The sequence below is a fragment of the Onychostruthus taczanowskii genome, unplaced genomic scaffold (assembly GCF_017590055.1).
Source record: "Onychostruthus taczanowskii isolate IOZ18803 unplaced genomic scaffold, ASM1759005v1 scaffold48, whole genome shotgun sequence".
In the NCBI taxonomy this organism is placed as follows: domain Eukaryota; kingdom Metazoa; phylum Chordata; class Aves; order Passeriformes; family Passeridae; genus Onychostruthus; species Onychostruthus taczanowskii.
This window is the reverse complement of record NW_024502347.1, coordinates 673202-694948: the sequence shown is the minus strand read 5'-3', so window position 1 is coordinate 694948 and position 21747 is coordinate 673202. Positions and strand designations below refer to the sequence as shown.

Below are 21747 nucleotides of genomic sequence, written 5' to 3'. Positions count from 1 at the left end.
TTTAAGGTTCTTTCCAATCCAAACTATTCTGTGATTTTTATATTAGGCTGTGTGGGGATGGAGGGGCTGGGCAGACTGAAGGTAGCATGATTGGGGCAGGAAAGAGGATATGGGGTGCCTGGGCACTCTCATGTCCTTTCTTGGGGCAGAAAGGGAGATGCTGATACCAAGGGAGTGCTGGTACCAAGCCACTTGAATAGGAACTAAAAAGCAGTGGTTTTCAATCCTGGACTTACTGTGGTGTGTTGATGCCAAAGAGATGACACTGCTGTGGTACTTACATCTGAGTGGGATGACTCTAGAAACTCTTCTGGCTGCTAGTGTGGCTGCTGCTTTGGTGGTACAGGATAATGTGTTGGCAGAAATGTTGACGCTTGCCAGCTGGGGTGGTGTAAACTCAGGTTTCCCTAGTGATAATCCCAAAAGCAATACCACCAATATATAAATGCACAAGGCTTGGAAATAATGCTGAGGGTACGCTCCCAAGGTATGGAGTTCACCCAAGCTATTTCAAGTTAACTGTTCCATTTTCTTCTGTTGCTTGTTATGCACTGTTACACGCTTACAGTACTAAAGCTGCTGTTATATTTCTTAAAATCAAGCAGGCCCTAGAGAGTCTTGTTTCTGCAGCTGCCTGAAAGCCGTATCTTCATATAAATTTTACATTCTATATAACATGCTTAGTTCTGCCTTTGGCAACTGCTATTAATTTTAAATATATGTGTACAAGTGAAATATGTACAGTCACTTTTAGGAGCAAGACCAGACACATGAATACCATAAGCTCAGCATTTTTCATTCCTGGGTTAGCCAGAACGTAAACACACATTTTTGTATCATGTAATTCCTAATGCAGGCGCTTTACCTAATCCCTGATTCTAAATTATGTCATTTATAGCCTTCCTGTTATTTTCCCTACATCATTTTCTAGATTATATTTATCCTCTCAGCCCATCACTCTAAATTTTTCTTAAATACTAAGATTTCAAAATAGCATGTAAGGCATCTGCCCATTTTAAGACATAGAATCACAGAATTGTTTGGATTGGAAGGGACCTTAAAGATCATCTGATTTCAACCCACCTGCCATGAGCAGGGACACTTTCCACTAGACTGACTTGCTCAAAGCTCCTTCCAGCCTGGCCTTGAGCACTTACAGGGATAGGGCATCCTCAGCTTCTCTGGGCAGCCTGTTCCAGTGTCTCACCACCCTCACAGTAAAGAATTTCTTCCTAAAACCTAATCTACACCTTTGTTCATTCAGTTTAAAGCCATTCCCCTTGTTCTGTCACTACATGCTCTTGTAAATAGTCTCTCCTCATCTTTCTGGCAGGCTCCCTTCAGGTACTGGAAGGCTGCAATTAGGTCACTCAAAGCAGTGAGTTCCAGGCAGTAAATCCAAAATCATAGGAGAGGTGACACATCACTAATCAAGTTGGTGTCTCTCCTCTGGACTTGCTCCAACAGGTCCATGTCCTTTCTGTTCTGGGACTCCAGAGCTGGATGCAGCCCTGCAGGTGGGGTCTCACCAGGGCAGAGGGGCAGAATCCCCTCCCCTGCCCTGCTGGCCAATCTGCTTTGGATGCAGCCCAGGACACGTTTGGCTTTCTGGGCTGGGAGTGCACATGGCTGGGTCATGTCCAACCTCTCATCCAGCAGCCCAAAGGCCTTTGGGGAGTACTGCTCTTGATCTCTTCATCTCCCAGCTTGGTTTGATATGACACAGGTCCAGCACCTCATAATGTTAAACCTCCTATGATTCCCACAGACCCATTTCTCAAGCTTGTCCAGGTCCCTCTGGATGGCTTCCCATCCTTCAGGTGTGTCAACTGCACCACTCAGTTTTGTGTCACCTGCAGTTTTGCGGAGGGTGCACTCAATCCCTTCATCTTTGTCATTAAAGAAGATATTAAGTGACACTGGTCCCAATATGAACATCCAATATTGCCCTCTGCATTAGAAAGGTTTCACGTGAAGTTCTGGCTTGAGTTTGCAAGGTAGCCAGAGAAATGGAACTTCCAACTCTTATTCCCTCTAGAAATGGACTTCTAGCTCCACCGTCTAATTTCCATCTGCAATTTCATTGCCTTACTTCATGGGCAAAAGTAAGTATTTGGTACTTGTTTTACACTATTAAAACTGCTGCACCAACAAAGCTGTAGAGGGACAAGGAAAAACCAGCGTAGGATTGAACAGAGTTGAAAGTTGCAGTTAGAGGACTAAATTTCAGCTTCCTTTCTGTGTGGACAGGAGTTACACAGATGTAACAGAGCAAGACAAAATGTTCCAAATCCATTGTTCTTCCTCAGAAACTTGGAGCAATTTTGTGCCTCTTCATCCTCTGCTTCTTCTAGAAGAGGCACTGGCCTCTGTGCCTGCCAGAGGTTATTTACTAAAGCACACCATATGACAGCTCCATCAACACACCAGCCACTGTAGCTTTACAGCCATCTCCAGTCCCTAAATTTGGACTTGTTTCTTTCAAAGAGGAACTTGGTAAGTACTTGTCAGCTTCTCTAGATTCATTCAGCACTGACCTTAAAAGTTAGGAAATATTTAGCCAAATACAAGGTCAGATTTCAAATACAAAGTTAAAATCCAAGCTATAAAAAGGTATATTAAACTAGACTGTACTTAAATAAAAGATTATTTCTTATCTGATATTTTGCAGCCAGAACCCATAGCAGCATAGGCAGCAATAACACATGTATTTTGTGCTATTTCAGGATGAAACTTAAATCTAACCAGAGGGCCTAAGCCCTTGAGGGCTGTTGTCTAAAGGTAACCTTATCCAAACTCTCTTCTTTTTTGTTAAAGATGCTTTTCTCCTGTTTTTATTTCATGGTGCTGTTCTAAAGCAAAAATAGTGCTGTTGCTTTATCTTAGAGGAGAGGAAAGAATGTGTATTTATTCAATTATTGAAGTATCCTCAATACTGTTACAATATCCTGCAAGGCATGTATCATCAGGTCTACTCATTGTATGTTCACTTGATTAGGCTTGGAGACTTGGGCTCTTTCTAGGCTGCATCTTTCCTAAAGCCACATTATCAGCTACATTATAGGTAGGATGCTCTATCCAAACCATGTCTCTCAGAGCCCAAATATGCCAGGTTTAAGGGTTCTTACAGACATGTATTTTTCAGATAGTGCAGAAGTTGTTTTTTTCATCTTATTTGATGCTCTAATATTTGTTTCTAATTCTCAAATCTTAAAATCTTATTTAGCATGAAAATCTGATATAAAACCAAAAGTGTTGATGAAGTTGCTGATTTAAATGAAGGCCTGATTTATTTATTCCCCTGAACTGTTGTGAAATATGGGGGTGCTTAGAGAAAGAGGACAGAAAAATGAGAAAATTACTCATTCCCCTTACAAAAGGTATATTTTCCCAGTGTGCTGTAGTGAAAGCTGGCATATATAACATAAAACTGCAAAGGCTTCAGGGTGTAATTGCTGGGGCAACAGTGCCTACCTACAGCTGAAGGATACTGAGCAGGAAGCTGATGGGGCTACTAAAAGCAGTAAAGCAGCCAGATAAAACAGCCAGTGTTGTAATTGTCTCTGCTCTTGATTAATATTGGTTTTAATGTTAGTATTCCATTGGTTCAGCTGCGCTTGCACGGGTTTTAGGCAGATAATCAACTGTAAATTCAAAGGTTTTAATGTGCTAGTTTTCACCATGGTAAGAAGTTTCTTGTTGTACTCTGTTGTTAAGTGCCATGACATGAAAAAGCTGAACAGTTTATATTTGTGCCTTTCAGTTCGTCCATTTAGTGTGCTGCTACATAACAGAAAGATATATTTTCTGATTACCTGCTCTCTTAACATTGTAATCTCTTAAATACTTCATTCCTGAAATATTTAAACTATGCAGACCACCCAGAAGGGCTCAGCAGAGAAGAAGTTTCAAACCAGTAAATTTCTCTTCAACTGCTCATGTTACTGTGTCAAGCAGTTGGTAAGAAATGAATCAACTACTCGAAAAAGCTATCCCGTTTGATTTTTCACAAAGAGACACACAGAAATCATATTTAAACCAGTTTTAGTAAAACTGTCTTAATTCATTTGAAAAGAATCGTAATCCCAGCTATTCTTACTGAATTTGGGTAACTGCCATCTCATTGAGGCACTGCTCAATTTCTTGTAGTAGTCAAGGCAAATTAATAGACAAAAAATAGATGGTTACAGAAAGAGATGTTCAGTCCATACTGAATATCTCAAAATATTCAGGTTTTTTCAGTTTATGTGATGGCAACTCAAGAAATTTTTATGATCTCTGTATTCCATGTGTAATAGACATTTTAGATACAAGTAAATGCACACTGGTATATATTTATATATATAAATATGGAAAACTATAAATGACACCTAAAATAAGCTATTCTAGACTACCATTTTTGTAGCAGTTCCTCAAGTTTTATTATTTTGGAATCCTTTATTTTCAAGATTGTTTAGGACTCCATAGGCACTTTGGATTATTTTGATTGCTCTACCTGCAAATCTAACCAAATTGCACTCTAGTAACGGAGCCTGAGCTCTGAGACAGTGTGCTGGGAAGTTTCTGTTGTTCCAGGAACCATACATCCCATACAATTTCTTAATGGACCTCTAGCCATCTGCAGAAAGATACATTTTAATGTTCCGGGGTGAAATGGGAAGATTTTAAGTCAGGCCTTTTTGCAGAAGGTGGATTATTCCTTCAGGTGCCTCAGGGACCCTACTGGAATCAGTGGAATGGTTACTTGTATGCTGAGCAGAATATAAATGTCACATGCATCTCCCCCTTAAAAGGATGTTCTGTTGCCATACAAAAAAATAAAATAGAGCTATGCAGAATTTTACTGATAAGCAGCCTGGAATACACTTAAATCTGATGTAATCTGAAACCACACAGGAAGACAGACAACTGTCCCTTTAAATGCTTTAAGGACCAGGTGGGAAGGAGATGTGACCTATAGGTTTTCTTCTTAATACCTGGGCTGCTAGTGAGTCATGAGGACTGCATGCAGGAATGGAAGTGCTTACTCTTTTCACAATCCTGGAAACCAGTTATACAGTATGGAAATAATGGTATTTACTTCATTTCCAAGAGGCACCAGCGGCAACTAGAATGTTAGAAAAGGTGGTGACATGGAGAGGCTGAGTGCAATGATCCTTCATTAGTTGTTGCCCTAAGTCCACAGTATTATGAGGATTCTTTTGATGAGACAAATCTACATAAGAATATATATATATATATATTTTTTTTTTCTAAATCAAGTCAAGATATTTGAACAACTCACCCTCTTCTGAGTAACCAAAATGACACTGATTAAAGACACCAATGTAAAGATTGAATTGTATAGAAGTTGAATATTTTTTGAAGCTTTTGCTGCCTCCAGCAGCGAAAATACTCCTCATAGTATCTCTTGTTTCAGTGCTGGATTAGGATTAGTTTTATAGTTTCTAAAATTCTTGAGTACATTTCCTCAAGAAAAAAAAAAAAAAGTTGCACTTCGGGAACTCCAGAGAAGCAGCAAAGCCAAGAGTAAATCAATCACTTACTGTGGTCACTGTATATCTGCTAATATGGGGGAAAAAACTGATTGGAATAGCAGAGAAGAATGAAAGAGAGAAAATTATTTGTTGCTTCTAGTCACAGATTCAGGGCTGATGCCTGTTAATTCTGAGCTGATTACAGAAACTGAAGGAAAGGAGAGATGTTGGCAGTGACCACAGCTCCTGTCAGCAATGCCAGATCTGGCCATTCTGTAGCTCTTGCCAAGCACACAATCCCTTGCCCAGACTGGCCTAAAGCTGGTCTTGCCAGCAGGATCTTTCCATCTGGATTGCTCCCAAAATGAAGATGACAGAAGGGTATTTGTAATGCTTTGCCTTGCCTTTTCTGGTTTCCAGAATGGTACTGGCTGGATAAACCTAAAGGAACTGAAATGGTGCCAGTTATACATCATTATGTGTTTTAACACACTGAATACAAGGGAGAGCAATTCTAAAGTGTTATTCTAGCTTCTACAAGGGGAAAAACTCTCCTGCTTCCAAGGGACTGGGCATGCTTTCATGCACAGTGGAAGTGTACAATATTATATAACTATAACTTACAGAAAGTTTTTGGGGTTTACCATAATACCTTCTGAAAAATTATCCTCTTCAAAAATAAAGTATTTTTGTATCCTAAAATTGGTACCTGGTGTGTTTTTCGTAAGTACATATGTATCTAAATGGCAACATAAACTTCTATTTCTCTTCTTTGGAAGGGAATTCTGAGCCCATGATAGATATTAATGATCGACCTTATGCTTAAGATGTTCAAGTCTGCCTTTTGGACATCATGTTTAATCCTTTAAGGAGGATAAAACAAAAATATCTAATTAAAATACAGACAGTATAAACTTAAGGGCATCTTCTCTCATCTCCTATAATTTTGATACTCAATTACAGTATGAGGACCCTGGCAGATTAAGCAGTACTTAACAGCAATCTGTTTTAAAAAAACTCATATAGCACATGTTCAGATGAATGTACTTTAGCATCAGTCACCATTCAATCAATAACCTTTTATTCAGAATAAGCTACTCAGAATGCAAAACCTGCAAAAAATTTTGAAATTAGTTTAAAAAGGTGTTAGAAGGTGATGCACTGGGGACCTAGCACAAATAAGACACATGCTTGTAAGAGCAGAAGTGGGAACAGAAAGTCCTGAATTGATTATGTGTAGAGGGTATTTATGTGTTGCTACTGACTTTAGAAGATGATACTTAGTGTAAACAATTTGCCTTCAGAATCTCCAAGAGAGCAAATAAAGAGAGCTAAAAAAGTCAATGCATCAGAATTCAGTATTTTCCATTTTCATTATAGACTTGTATAAAGTGCCTCAAGTCTATCTGCCATTTGGAAATACCTATGACAAAATATAAATTATTCTCCTGTAAGAGCAGATCTCTATGGAAAAAAAAAAAATAAAGATCACTTCAGCAGTAAGTGCTGCTGAGGCATTTTCAGACAGCTAATAACTCCCTCCAGAGCTGCCTAGGTTCAGTTTGGAATGTGAGCTGACAATTGTATCTCTCTCTTGATTGGTTGCTGGGAAGAAAACATCTATGCTTCACTGCAAATGGAACTAATAAAGGATAGTAAGATCTTCAAGCCTTTAAGGTAATAAATCTTTGGTTTTTTAAAAAAAAATACCTAACTGATGTTCTAGGGGGAAAAAAAATCCAACAAATTAAAATTATTATTTTTAAAAAAGAATCTGTCCTGATACATGTTAGAAGTGAAAAGTGTACATTCATACTGAAAATATCATGGACTTACTGCAAGCTAGATGAGACAATTGTCAGCAGTGAGTTTATTTTCTTACATAAAAGTGAAAATTTAATTCACAGTAGCTATAAAAGTACAGATAAACTCTTTCACACTTCATCTCCTGACCTGCATTTCTAACTAGCTTACAGAGAGTGCCGTTTCTTTGCTCTATTCGTGCTTTGAGCCAGCTGGACATAAGACCAGCTTCTTTCCAGAAATCATGTGGCCACATTAGCACAGTTCTGAGCCCAAGCTAATGTATTCTGTTTCACAGCCAGCCTTATTAACTCAGGTTCAGCACCACACAAATCACAGCTACACAGCTGCTACACTGGCTGGCTCGGGGCACAGGCAGAGTGAACCTGCCACTGTCTGCACCCATCCATGTGGATGTACCCTCAGATGACCCTAGGCACTGTGTGCTGTAACAAAAGCTACTTTTGGGAATTGGTTCTCCAATTAATTACATTTTAATTGCATAATACAAACTTTACTGGAAATTGAGTAATGAAATCTAACAGGATATGGTAATGTGAGTTTTTGTCACATCACCACAATAGTGTGGTGCCTAACCTGGTCTATGAACTAACCTAAAAAACCAAACAAACAGATTCATACAAATATAAAACATTTTAAGAGATCCAACTGTCGTGGGAAAGATTATCATGTTGCTTTTCTGTCCTTGTTTTCCAAACACATTATCAAATAATAAGGTGAGTCAGGAAGGAAAGACTACTGAAAGAATGTGGTCAACTGTGACAGTGTCCTTTCCACTTTTTGCTTTGTGTTTCTGAACGGTATTCTTTAGTCAGTGTAAATGGTAAGTGTGCTTTGATAGATTCAGGTCCTTCTTCACCACTCATTACTCTTCCTTCCTCTTGAAAATAGAGGCAAGACGTGGTCAGTGGGTCAGTGCATTGGCTTTGCACACAACTCCTCAAAATTACTTTTCTAGTAACTTTGTAGACTTAAAAGTCACTCATAATACTTTTCAGTCTTTCTACAGGCTTTCTACAGTCTCTCTTCCTAAAGAGCCCAAGAACAGCCTTTTCCAAGTATGATCCCTTTCTGAGTAAAAGTAGTATACCAATATGTTGGTGACATATTGGTCATACCAATATGTTAAGTGACAATGGGGACTTCACAGGGATTTCCACTCCTGGGTTTTTATCTGCTGTCATTTATCTACTGTGCTATATTCCTGTGCTTCTCTGTACAAAAGACAGTGGATTTAAACATCTGGAATTAGAAATAAAGCTGCCAAACACAATTTATTGCTCATAAAAGCTTTACCTTTTGGGTCCAGCTCACTGACTACACTGTGGCAGCAGTGGCCACCAAGTGAAGAACACAAGTACATATGGTGTACTCCCAGCTGTCAGCTCAGTTATGTCCCTGGCCTGATAGAATTTGCCCATGTTATTATTCCCAGTGGATCCCTCCTTCAAGTACTTCCCCAATCTCCCATTGAGTTCATACACATTTTTGCCTTTATAAATTTTGGAAAGGAATGTAACAAGTTTGCCAGCTTTTTGGTCTGTTGTTCTGAACCAAATTTGAGAGCCTAGAACAGCCATACACTGAGACAGATCAAAGGTCCACCTAGCCAATGCCCTTGTCACCTAAATCAGCCCATAGTGAGTGCCTGGAAAAAGCAGCAGAACAGGCAGGACCAGCATACAAAAGTATTTCCTCATTCTTCAGCAATCTTTATCTCAGGAGTTGCTGAGCCAGAGAATGGTTGCATTTCACCTGCCCGTTTACTATCCAGTCATGTGTTACATCTCACAATAGGCTTTCATTTTTAGGACCCCAAAAATAGAGTACCATCATCTAACTTCCATGCCTCACTTTCCGTCTTTGATTTTTAAGGGGTTTTTCTCAACAAATAATTTATAAACAAATTTATGTTTCATATTTCAAATTTCCATGAAAATACCCTTCATTTTGGAAACAGACCATTTTCTCCTAACCTGTATCAACAACTTATTCCTTGGCAGTTTAGTTTATTTTAAGAGACACAGTCCACTGTAATCTGTTATGCAAACAGATCTTTTTTTTTTTTTTTTTTTTTTTTTTTATGCAAGTGCATCAACTGCAAGTACAACAAGATCACTATTTCAGAATGGCTCTTCTATTAAAACAGTTTGAAGCAGACTGTGCACAAATGGTGATCAAAAATCAAGTCCAGGCCAAGAAGCCTAAAATTTATGGCACCAAAGATTTTAGTCTCATGACTCTGATCAGTATGACATTTACCTACAGCACTCAAGAGTACACAGACGATCTTCTCTCTTTTGTTTTTTTTTACAGTGCCTGATTTTCCTTATCAGGAAATGTTTGCCACCATCTAGATACTACAGTCTTAGCAAGATGTATATCTTATTTGGAATTCATTTTAACTCTGATTTGTCTCAACATCCTTTGGTAGTACCAAAGGGCTATTTTCACCTTCTCTACATAATTTATAACTAGTGTTTATTCTCCTTCCCTCCAGTGTCTCCTATACACAGTATCACACTATCCCCATTTAAACTAGATTCTCTTAGTCTTCTTTTCTGGATTTGGAGGTTTTGATGTTTGTGGAGCAAAACATTTTTAGTAATTAAGGAGATACACACAGACAGATAACAGGAGTCAGTGCATCCTTCTGTTGGTTGTACAACTGGACTTATTTATTGGGCTACTCCACTCTATCCTGCCTCACTTTTGGCACTTCTGTCCTTCTTCTTCGGAGACACAGAATGCATTTAAGATTTCACCCACACAATATGAACTAACACTGAAAAAGCAACATTCTTACACCTTGTAGCAATATCACAGGAAGAAAAAGCAATAAATATAGTATTGACCCTCAGGCTTCAGCAATATGATTCTTACTTTTTACACTGTGTCAGAAACATTTTCTGCAGGTCAGTGGGCATAACTACACAAGCACTAAACTACCAGGAATTCCAAATTGCTGCCAAGTTGCACTTCAATAAAAGCCTACTGAATCAAGACTCTGATGCTTCTGATGTGGATTGATTAATAACTGATTTTTATTTCCTGCACTGCAAACCACTCTGGCAGTTCTTGAGGTGTGTAAAAATAGTTTTTAACAGCACTTCACTAACAAGCAAAAGGTGTTCCTGTAAATGGAAACCAAAACAAAATCTAATAAAAATATTTCACTTCAATAAAAAGTAAGCCATGGGAACATTGATCAAAATCAGTGAATAAATATGAAATAGAAATAACTTTATGGTTTTACATAATTGTACACAAAAAAATTCCAAAGGTCATTTATATCAATTTGTTTAAAATACATTTTAAACAAATACTCTCCTATGAGGAAAAACTGAGATATTTGGGATCACTTCAATAAAAAGTAAGCCATGGGAACATTGATCAAAATCAGTGAATAAATATGAAATAGAAATAACTTTATGGTTTTACATAATTGTACACAAAAAAATTCCAAAGGTCATTTATATCAATTTGTTTAAAATACATTTTAAACAAATACTCATCTATGAGGAAAAACTGAGATATTTGGGGCTGTTCAGCCTGGAAAAGAGAAAGTTCCAGAGGTACCTTTGAGCAGCATTCCAGTATATAAAGGGGGCTGCAAGAGAGCTGAAGAGGGACTTTTTACAAGACCACAAAGTGATAAGACAAGGGGGAATGGCTTTAAACTGAAAGAGGGCAAGTTTAGATTAGACGTTAGGAAGAAATTCTTTATTGTGAGGGTGGTTAGGCACTGGAACAGGTTGTCCAGAGAACTTGTGGATGGACAGTCCCTGGGAATTTTCAAGGCCAGGCTGGAAGGGGCTCTGAGCAAGTCAGTCTAGTGCAAGGTGTCCCTGCCCATGGTAGTGGGGTTAGAACCAGGTAATCTTTAAGGTCCCTTCCAACCCAAGCCATTCTCTGATTCTATGAAATACAGACAGGCCAGATGGGATTGTATAAGAGCTTGGCCCTGAATAATAATTATTCCTGGTGAATTTTGAAGTCAAGGGCTGTCAGCTGCTTTCAACCCAACAGGAGTAAGAATTTTTATCCTGGTACCTCAAATAACTGATGCCAGATTATCTGAGGTCCTGTAAAAGACCTCAAACTTTGACATTTCATAAATTAGCAGGTCAGCTCTATAGATAGACATCCCCTTCTGATCCAGCTGGATAACAAGTAATTTAATTTACTCCCTATCTGTTACCACCTGCTTCAGAAGATTGTCACCTGCCAAGTTTACTGAGAGGGATCCCTGTTTCAGATCTCCATGAAGGACACTGCAGCAGTTCTCAGCTTTGCCACACCACTCTCCTCCTGACCTGTCACTCATAGATGTGAAGATGCAACCCTTCCACGTGTGGGTACAGCACCAAGTTTCTTCAGCGTGCTCCCAAGGAAGGAGCATTTGAAGCTCTGAGCTGGCTACATGCAGGAGGCAGCATTAATCTCTTTTAACAGCCAAACTCTCATTCCCTCAGGAAGACAAGAAAAAATGTGTCTCCTCGAGGACTTTTAGCAGAGCCCCATAGAATAAGGCCCTGGAGGGAATAGGGAGCCCAGGAAACACATGTGGGAAGTGAGGCAAAAATGCCAGGAGACTTCTGTGGGTGAACAAGGAGCACCTACAAACTCAAACACAAAAAGGAAGCATAGAGAAGGTAGAATCAAGGACCTGTGAGGAAAACAGACACGTTGTTCATATATGCAGGGATGAGGTCCCAAAAGGTAAAGCCCAGCTGGAACTGAAGGCAGTGATGGATGTCAAAGACAACAAGAAGTACTTCTGCAGGGGATAAACAAAAGACTGGGAAAAAATGTGAGCCCACTGCTCCCCCTTCCCTTCCTACTATAAAATCTCACTCCATTATTTTAGACTAGGCACCATAAATAGAAGCAGCTCTGTACCCCTTACTGTACTTACCCTTCTTTTCTTTGTCTATTATAATTCCTATTATGTCCCCACATAATGTTTAAGGAGTTCTGGAAAAGACAAAGGCACATGTGAAAAGGAAACAAACAGGTGGGGGTTTTGTGGGGTTTTTTTTATATTTTTTTTTGTCAAAACCTGTGAGCTGGTTTGGCTTGCAAATTCCTAACTGAAGAGGCTCAGCAATGTAGCTGCTGAGAAATGGAAATCATCTTCTGTAATACTATCAGCAAATTACCTTTGTCCTGGGGATGATTTACCTTTTGCAACCCCAGCTACAGCCAGAAACACACATCAGTCTCTTACAAGCTTTCTCCTGCATCTCTCTGCACCTTACAATGCTGTATTATGGCATTTAGATGTTTCACATGGTAGCATTTTACTGAGAATCTCTTCTGACATCCACAGGCAATCACCTTTTGTCACATTATTGCTTTTAGCTACATTTCCAACTGAAAATAAGCCTAGGAACTACAATGCCCTTCTCCCAAGGCTGTCAACTCAGCAAATAGCTCAGATACAAAGATTAAATATAAGTTGTGTGTGTATATTTGCCCACGTATGATCTATTATAATTTTTTGAATGCTAAATCCTATGTTTTTTCACCACATAATACAAAAGGCTTTCAACCAGAGACACTCACAATCTAAACAGACAGAAAAGAACACAAGAGCTTAAACAAAGACCCTTATCTTACTCTGTGCTTTTACAAAACATTTAACCTTTTACTTAGATAGACTAGTGCCAGGGCCTCACAAAGAAAGTAATGTGTTCAGGAGGGAATGGAGAAAAGGCACCTCCCTTCTGCAAAAGGATTCAGAAGGAATTTCAAACGTGAAGATAAAAATCAAAATAAAATGGAAAAGTGAGACAAAGTAGTAAGCCAGAATTTGTTCATTATGTGTTTCAGTGAACTTTCTCTGATTTTCTGTAATGCACCTTAACTGCAACAATGTTTCTTTGCTAAATAGATAGTCCAAGCCTCTAATCTTTGAACTTCCACAAGTAAATTTTTTACATGGCCCAAAATAAAATACATATTAACGTGCATGAATTGGAGGTGAGCCCACAGAAACCAGTGCATCCATATTACATACACAAGCATTTATTTTAAGTTGGCTATTTAGTTCTCCCTGACTCAGAATTACGTAAGAGCCACCAAGGAACTGGCCTCTGGCAGCATGCACAAGTAAATCTGTTCAAGCACTGACAGGACTGTTAGCTGAGGCCTCAGAAACCCAAAATCTGGGTCCTCAAGACATGTATTTCCATATTTATCTCATCCAGCAGTTCAATCTTGCTGGCAGGCACCGAGGACAGCCTCTTTTAAGAGATAAGTTGTCAAAATACTCCTGCCAGGATAGCAAAGACCAAGGTAAACCACTAATGCCCACGGCAAATTTAGCCTGACAAGGCAGTAATCTCTTCTAAAATACCTTTGGCACTAATGCACCAAAAATTTCCCATCATCCAGCTGCATGCCCTGAATCACCATAACTGGGAGACTGAGATGAACCCGGATTCTACATGACACTTAGGCTGATTTAAAAGCAAATAAATGTACTTGCTCCTTCACAGCAGTTCATGCCAGTCTATGATTTACACAGGCTGATCTGGCACACATTTACATTCCTGTGAGGGCTTTCTGGAGTTTTTAACCGTATCACTTCACCTCCCTCCAGCTATAAAAAGAGAATGATGGTATTAATGTAGCATTACAGAGGCACTGTCAGTTATGACAATTAATTTAAAAAAATAAATATTCAGAATAGAGAGTTGATTCTGCTTTATTGAGGTAGAGCTTTTTTGTTTTAAAACAACAAAACTTTTATCTAAAGTGAGGAAGACCTGGTGCAAAAAACCAAAGCCAAATACAGACAATAATACAAAATGTTATTCTAAAATATCTGATAATTAACACTTGGAGGAAACCAAACATCTGTTCCACAGCTTTTATTCCCTGCAGTCAAAATTCAAGCCTTTGCAATTTGCCTGCTGAAAAGGTAACATGACTCAGCATCTTTTTCTGTGTTTAGAACAAATCCAAATTTATGGGCTGTTTTTACCATAGCAGTATGCAATATTCCAAAACAAGCTCTAAGAAAAAGTAATTAAAAATGTGAAGCTTAAGAGAAAATGAGACAAAGCCTAAAGCCAAACAAAAACCCTGCTAAACTTATTTGACATTATTAAGATCTGTAATTTTTCTAGGAAAAGGAGAAATGCATTAGATCACACCTATCTGGACATAGGTAAACACTTAATATGGTGCAATGCTGACATTTATGTCTATTTTATGGAAGTTAAGGAGAGGCTGGAAGAAAATTTCCCTTGCAAACAGTTTTAAATTAACATTTTAATTAATGACTTCAACATAACGAGTAGAGAGACACCTTTGATACAAAATATGAAATACAGCATATGGAAAGAAAATGGGAAAATTACAAAACCGGTGTAAAACTTATAATTATGGAGTGCAACACTGCAGCAAAATGTGGACTGTGCAACATTTTCTCAAGAAAAGGATGCTCTTTACCCTGAGGGCGGAGCGGGCCCGAGGGCGGCGCGGCTCCGAGGGCGGCGCCGTTCCGCTCTAAGATGGCGGCGCGGGCCCCACGTGGTGCGCGCTGAGGCGGGCGCGGGGCGGGCGCTGGCGACATGGCGGCGGCGGGCAGCGAGGGCGGGAGGACCGACGGAGCGGAGGAGGACGAGGTGGAGGTTGGTGGATGCCGACACCGGGGCGCTCCCCAGACCCGGGGGAAGAGTCTGGCCCCCCGCGGGGCGTGGCCCGGGCCCGCTCCGCCCGGCCGGAGGGGCAGGCAGGGAGAAGGGCCGGTCGCGGACCGAGCACGTTTCCCTGGGGCCGGCGGGTTTCTCAGTCCCCACAGCGGTGACGCCCCCAGAGCTGTGTGGGTTTGGCGGTTCTTCCTCGGGCTTCCCCGAAAACGGCGTGGTCAAAGAGCACATTTGCAGTTTCTGTTGCTTCCTATCGCCATCAAGTCACAGAATCAGAGAAGGGATTGGGTTGCAAGGGCCTTTAAAAATCATCTGGTTCCAAAGCCCTGCCAAGGGCAGGAACACCTTCCACTAGACCAGGCTGCTTAAAGCCTCATCCAGTGCAGTCCTGAACACTTGCAGGGATGGGGCATCCACAGATTCTCTGGGCAATCTGTTCCAGTGCCACACCTCTCCCCTCAGTAAAAAAAAAAAAATATTTTCATTAATGAAAATTTCTGTATCTAATGTAAACCCACTCTAGATTTAAATCTGTTACCCCTTGTGCTGTCACTACAGTAAAAGTCCCTTTCCAGCTCTCCTGTAGGCCCTCTTTGGGTGCTGGAAGGTGCTGTAGGATCTCCCCAGAGCCATACTGATGCTTGTTTTTCAAGAGTGAAAAAAGTGCTTCCCCCATTGCTTGCTAGGAAGAAAAGGCCTGGAAATTCAGGTGTGAAACAGGTGTCTTATGGAACAGTGGGTCACTGAATTTCCGTGGGTATTACAAGAGTTCTCTCTCTTGACAAAATGCAGCATAAACTCCACTTTGGGGTCTGTTTATCCTGAAAGGCTGTGTCTTTGTATGCTGTTCTTATTGGTGTAGATTGATTTCGGGAAGGCTTTCCCCCCCCCGCGTTCTGTTATATTGGTTTTAGCTGTACATGATCAATTTGTCTTGTAGGAGCAACTGGTCATGGTTGAGCTATCAGGAATTATTGATTCAGACTTCTTAGAAAAGTGTGAAAACAAGTGCAAGATTTTGGTGAGTGATTACAGCACAATAGGAAAGGGGTAAGTTATTACGGATGTGAACAAGGGAGTGAGGCTGCTTCTAAATTTCTTGACATTGATAACATTAGATCAAATCTTTGATAGAGAATTATGTGTGCTGTGCTTGTCTGCATGTTGTGGGCTCTCTTTCAGAAACAGCATAAAGTCTTTGAATATGTTATTGCATAAATATAAGGAAACTTTTTCAAAAGTATTTATAAGCTTGGACCAGTATCTGCTCTGATTTCAAGTTCTAAGTTAATTTTTCTTTAAATTATGTATTGCACATGTTAAAAAAACCATAAATGTTAATCACACTTACTCGAATAACTGGAATACAGCGGACAGGGAAAGCAAAATATTTAAGATTTGCACTGTATTTACAATGGGGTTTTTTGCAGATGTGTCCTGGCAAGTTCAAGTCTTGTAAAGGATAACTGGGTATTAAGCATTTAATGAGCAGTTTTGGATGTTGTTTCCTTCACTGTAAGGTTATTGTAGGAATCTAGTTTCTCTGTCCTGTTCTTTTGAGTTTTTTAATCACTTTATCTGTATAGGACAGATTTTATTTGCCCTTCAAAACTTATGTATGAGAATTGTATAGATAGTAAAACTACTGCTGATTTGCAAATACTTTCTCAAAGTGGACCTTTAATATTATAGGCTGAAAAGATGGAAGAGAACATCTGAGTGTGCCACTGATCACAATATATGTGAGTGGTAAAGTCAATTCTGAATGTGTCAGAAGTAGAAATACAATCAAAATTCATGAAATACTCATCTTTGGATGGGTATGCAGGTTTTCTTCCTTGATCTCATCTGATTCTCTTGAAATTTGTTACATGTATCATTCATACTGATGGCTGAATGGCTGCAGAGGCTTCAGTACTGCTGCTGGGATTCTTTTAAATGTGCTTTGAGAGTCCTTGGTAATGTTACTGCTAAAAGGTTAAAGTATCCACACTGTGTCCTACTTGTATCCACGTGTACTTGAGTTCACTCCACAGAGTAAGCATTCCTTGAGACTTTTCCTGAGGCACAACTGTTGTTAAAAACTTAATTAAAGAGTTTGCTCCGTGTTATTCTGTTTAGCAAGTTTTCTGAGATGCTCCTCGCATCAGGGGAAGACAAGTCTCCAAGTCTGTATGGTCCACAAAGGAATGCAAGTCAGCCACAGAAATAAAATTTTGACTCTAAAACCCCTATAATGCTATTTAGTACTGATGTGTTATTAATTGTATTTATTTCTCGTAGGAGAAAAAAAACCCACAAAAATATGTTCTATGTGTTATCTTAGTGTTATTGGTGTTCTCAATTTATGCAGAAGAAAGAATCCCAGAGCTTAAATTTTGTTGATTTTGTACTTTTGAAACAAATATATAAGAGGAAAATTGCACAAATTCATATTAACCTGTGTGATATTCTGTATTTGATGCAATTTACCATGTAATGCCTTATCTTCAAAACATTTAGCAAGTGCTTGTCTTCATGTCCTGAATAATTCTGATGTTCATAATGTACTATTCAAAGACATTTTGCATTAATTAGTGTGTTCTCTTCAGACACTGATTTTTATCAAAATACAGTATATAGATATATATTATATAAAGAAAAATGGGATGCTGGCTTGTGTATTTGGAAAACCTGCGCTCTAGAGGAAGGGAATGAGCTGACACAAGTGCTTTCTTACTCTTCCACTCCTTGTTTAAAAAATAAAATAGCAACAATTTCCAACTCCTTCACAACAGAGACACACAGTAATCACAGAAGCTTCTGTAACCCTGCAGTGGCACTTCTGGTGCTGATGTAGTGCCTCATGCTGGGCTTCTTCACCCTGTGTATTTTCCCATTTTAAAGTTATTCCACTTTCTAGAACTTGTATTAATTGAACCTTAGAAAATAGCGTCATCTTCATGCAAACACCTACATTTTCGTTAATTTCAAATGGAAGTTACATTAATTTTGTAGAGGAAATAACAGCACTTTAACTTATATAGATTATTGGCTGCAGTTTGATCTGAATTTGTTGTAATATACTAGAGCATTTCATATACAGTTCTATATTAGGTTTTATTATGATTACTAAAAGAGTATTATCTGGGTTTTTTTTTTGCATTTAATATACTTAAAGGAACATGTATGATGTGGAATTGATATAATCTGGATTCTGCTATGTCTGTCTTTGCTGGTCTTACAGTGAGAAATTCACCTGGGCTAATACAGACCTGACATTGTGCAATTTTATCCTTCTTTACATAGGGAATAGAGACAGAGAGGCCCATTTTACAAGTGGACAGATATGTATTTGCAGGAGAATATGAAGGTAGGAAAACTTATGTGAATCCAATCTCTCCCTTTTCACATGACCCAAGGAACTTCTTTAACATCAGGTGGTTTTACTGAAATTGGTCCTGTGAGATGCTGTAGTTGTGGGTAGTTGTATAACACCATGTGGAGCAGCAGCAGTCTGAGTTCACTGCTAAATTAACCATGCATCCATTGTACTTCCAGGGAAAGTATGTCTGGAAGCTGACTCTGGGCTGCACCAGCTAGTATTGCTGCAGACACAAATGTGGGATATAAAATGCCTTAAAGTGCTGTTGTCTCCTGTGCAATCTGTAGCTCTTTCATTTGCCCTGTGGTGACAATGCTGGTCTGGAGGTGAATGGTCAGGGATCCTCCCTTGTAGTGGCTCCAATGACTGTGATGCTCCTGCCTGTTCTGAGTTCCTTACCAGTGCTGCACCTCTGTGAGGGGCTGGAAGTCAGAACATTCCCACAGCTGGGCCAGTGGGCACATTTTCTGCAGGTGATACAAATTAGTCTCACTTTGTTTTTCATAGATGCCTTGGGAACCTGTGTGGTTTTTGAAGAAAACACAGAGCAAGGTAATTGTTGTGATTTGACATTCTGTTTGTTTCAGTAGCTGGGAAGGTTAAAAATATTTATCTTGTTTCAGTTGCTAGTGGAACTCACTATAACGATTGGGGTTTGGGTATTGTTTTTTCTCCTCTCTTCTTAGTAGATGCAGAAGGCAACCAAAAAGTACAGCTGAAATACAAGTGCCACACAGTGAAGAAGTTGAACATGACACGCACCCTTCTGACTGAAAAGAAGGAAGGAGAAGAGAATGTTGGTGAGTGATTCTGCTCTTATGCATGTGGACATGAGTGAATTATGCTCAATCCACAGGGAGAGTCAGCCTTTATTAAATATTTGATTCCAGAGCATGCAGGAAGTTAAAGGAACTTTCTTCTTTAGGCATGGTATGTGTATTTAAATTTAAAAATTAAATACATTTCTGACCAGTGCTACCTCCAGAAATGGCTACTAGGAGGTCACTACAAAGAAGTGTAAGAGCAGGGAAAACATATGCTGATGCTCTCTGGTACACTCTTCTGTCATCTAGAAGTTTCAAAATAAGAGGTGCTGTTTAGTAGTTCTTTCTTGAATTTTTTTTCCTACTTCCATAATTTTTTTCTAAGGACTTTCTGAGTCTCTGTAATTGTTGAAAAGAACTGAATTGTACTTATTGAATTTACACTTAAATGGAAATTAATTTAAATTACTTGCAAAGACATACCTAGAAGACCATTTATACTGATTTTCATTGTGTAGGCAGAACTTGGTGTTCATATGTTTGCTTTATTTATTTTTTGTATGGAAGTCAGAACTTTTACATAGTCAAATACTGACTGTCCTACTATATATAGCAGTATTCATTAGAACTGTCCTACTGCTTTTAGCTGCTTTTTTTTTCATTCAAGTCACTGTTACTGCTTCATATTTTAAGAATATGTAGCCATTTTACCTTAAATATGAGCAGTCAGCTGGACAGTGGCCATAGGAGATATAAAATGAAATGTCAACTAGAATCTAATAAAACATCAGCATTCCTATCAACAGCACATACCACTTCTCTCTGTAGAATTAATTATGTAATATTAAACTGAAACCATTATTATGATAGTATAGGCAATATTAAATGGAGACTAGAGAGTATTTTGCTTAATTCAAAGGCCTTTTTTATTCTGGAGCACCAGTACTGCTGATAAGTACTGAAAACCACTTTGTTTCTGTACCATAACAGAATTATTTTATTCCATAAAAGGAATTTAACTTGTGCATACAAAGTAGCTACAACATCTTGTGAATTGACAGCTTGTACTGAGTAAAAATCAAAATGGGAGTGAAATCCCATTTCTGTTTGGGGTTGGTTTCAACCTGTTTTTCCAACTTGTTGTTACACTTGAGTTAAAGAGAGTGCAAGAACTTGTGTCCTATCTCTGTTGTCTTTACCAGTTGCCAGAAGATCTAATATTTACGTGAACAAATATTCTGTTCTCTTCATTGCATTCGTGAAATATTTTCTCTGCATTTTGATTTATGTTTAAGTTATTTTAAGAGTTTAAGAGTGGCATCAGACACCTAAATACAACAGGAACTGCCATACTGGACCCAAGGAAATATCTTTTTAGTCCTGCATTGTATTTTCTGACTATGAAAAGTAGTAAATGGGTATGTGAAAAGTAATAGGTGAAGGATATGCACATCTTTCTATTCTAAGTGGTTCTTTTACTTTAATCTTGGTCAGGCTGAGCCTTAATAACAGTAAACTTAAATTAAGTACTGCTGTTAACTCCTTTGGTCACTAATAGAATTTTCCTTCTTTACATCAGGTGGAGTAGAGTGGTTGCAGATCAAGGACAGAGATTTTTCCTACAGCAGGCTTAATATGATTTGCAGTTTTCTGCCTGAAAAGGATGATTCTGAGGAGTCAGCTCAGGCCCAAGATAAACTGACTGAAGAGTCAGAGGGAGAGGTGAGTGGCAAAGGCAATTCTAACATGAACTGTGACCTGGAAAAGCAGCACACCTTGGAAACAGATGCCCCTATTCCTCTGCCTGACAGCTCTGCTTCTGGGGCAGAGGAATCTCCTTCTGGAAATGCTGCCTTAGAGGATGTACCTCCATGATACTAACTCTGATCTTTTCAGGATTTCTTCGCAGAATTAATGGGCCAACTTTTATAGGCCATGACATGGTTTCCACCTTCTCTGAAAAACGAGTAGTGGAAAAATAGACATTGTTCTTGTGCATGGCTTTTGTGTTTGAATTCTAGTGGGAAGGGCTTAAGTGTTTTTTATAATTACTGACTGGAAATGTATGTATCCCTACCTCAAAACTGGACAAATGGAAATGGTTACATAATTGAAAGAAACTCCTAGCTTAGAAAAATATTGATGTATTGTAGAGTTGGAAGCATTTTGTAAAAAGAAAGAAACACCATTGTTTAAAATAAAGACCTGCATTTTTTCAACTATAGCTTCACCTTGTGTGTCGTATTCACCCACACACTCTGTCTGCTCTTGTACTGCAGTTATTGAAAGAAAACAAATCAAAAAAGTGTGGCTTTTATTGAATACTCCTCAAATTGCTTAGTTTAGATTCTCTCTAGTGTCCTTTGTCTCCTTGATGGACTTGAGAAATCTTTCATGTGGAAAGGGACTTTAGTGGGGGTCTGTCATCTAGCTTCCTATGTAAAATAGGATCACTGAAATTCAGGACAAGTTGGTCAGGGCTTTGTCCACTAAAGTGTTGAAAACCCCTGCAAACTTGTCAGCAAATGAAATCCAGGTCTTAGAGGCATCTGTCACACTGCTTCCCCCATTTTCTCTGTAATATAACGTGTGTCATACAAAAGGAAATGTGGTCACCCCGTTTTTCTTTTTTCTCACAGTAACTTCTTGTCTCTAAT

General features: G+C 39.0%; 1 protein-coding gene across 2 annotated transcripts; it reads left to right on the top strand.

Annotated features, from left to right (window-relative positions):
* The first annotated feature begins 14814 nt into the window (after positions 1–14814).
* GTF3C6 (general transcription factor IIIC subunit 6) lies at positions 14815–21300 on the top strand. Of its 2 annotated transcripts, none has more exons than XM_041414900.1 (6): positions 14815–14944; positions 15903–15983; positions 18251–18314; positions 18834–18878; positions 19016–19126; positions 20670–21300. In XM_041414900.1, the coding sequence occupies exons 1-6, from the start codon at positions 14885–14887 to the stop codon at positions 20963–20965; spliced, it is 657 nt and encodes a 218-aa protein (XP_041270834.1). In that variant the 5' UTR covers positions 14815–14884; the 3' UTR covers positions 20966–21300. The 2 variants fall into 2 exon arrangements, with proteins under 2 accessions (XP_041270834.1, XP_041270833.1); XM_041414899.1 differs by having other exon boundaries at positions 14840–14944; positions 19013–19126.
* Positions 21301–21747: the final 447 nt, after the last annotated feature.

What these genes read in the sequence shown, in the direction of transcription:
- GTF3C6 (XM_041414899.1), top strand. Translation starts at nt 14,885, where the DNA reads ATGGCGGCGGCGGGCAGCGAGGGCGGGAGGACCGACGGAGCGGAGGAG. An exon ending in AAAACAAGTGCAAGATTTTG is followed by an intron (nt 15,984 to 18,250) that starts GTGAGTGATTAC and finishes TTCTTTACATAG; the next exon opens with GGAATAGAGACAGAGAGGCC. An exon ending in TGAAGAAAACACAGAGCAAG is followed by an intron (nt 18,879 to 19,012) that starts GTAATTGTTGTG and finishes CTCTCTTCTTAG; the next exon opens with TAGATGCAGAAGGCAACCAA.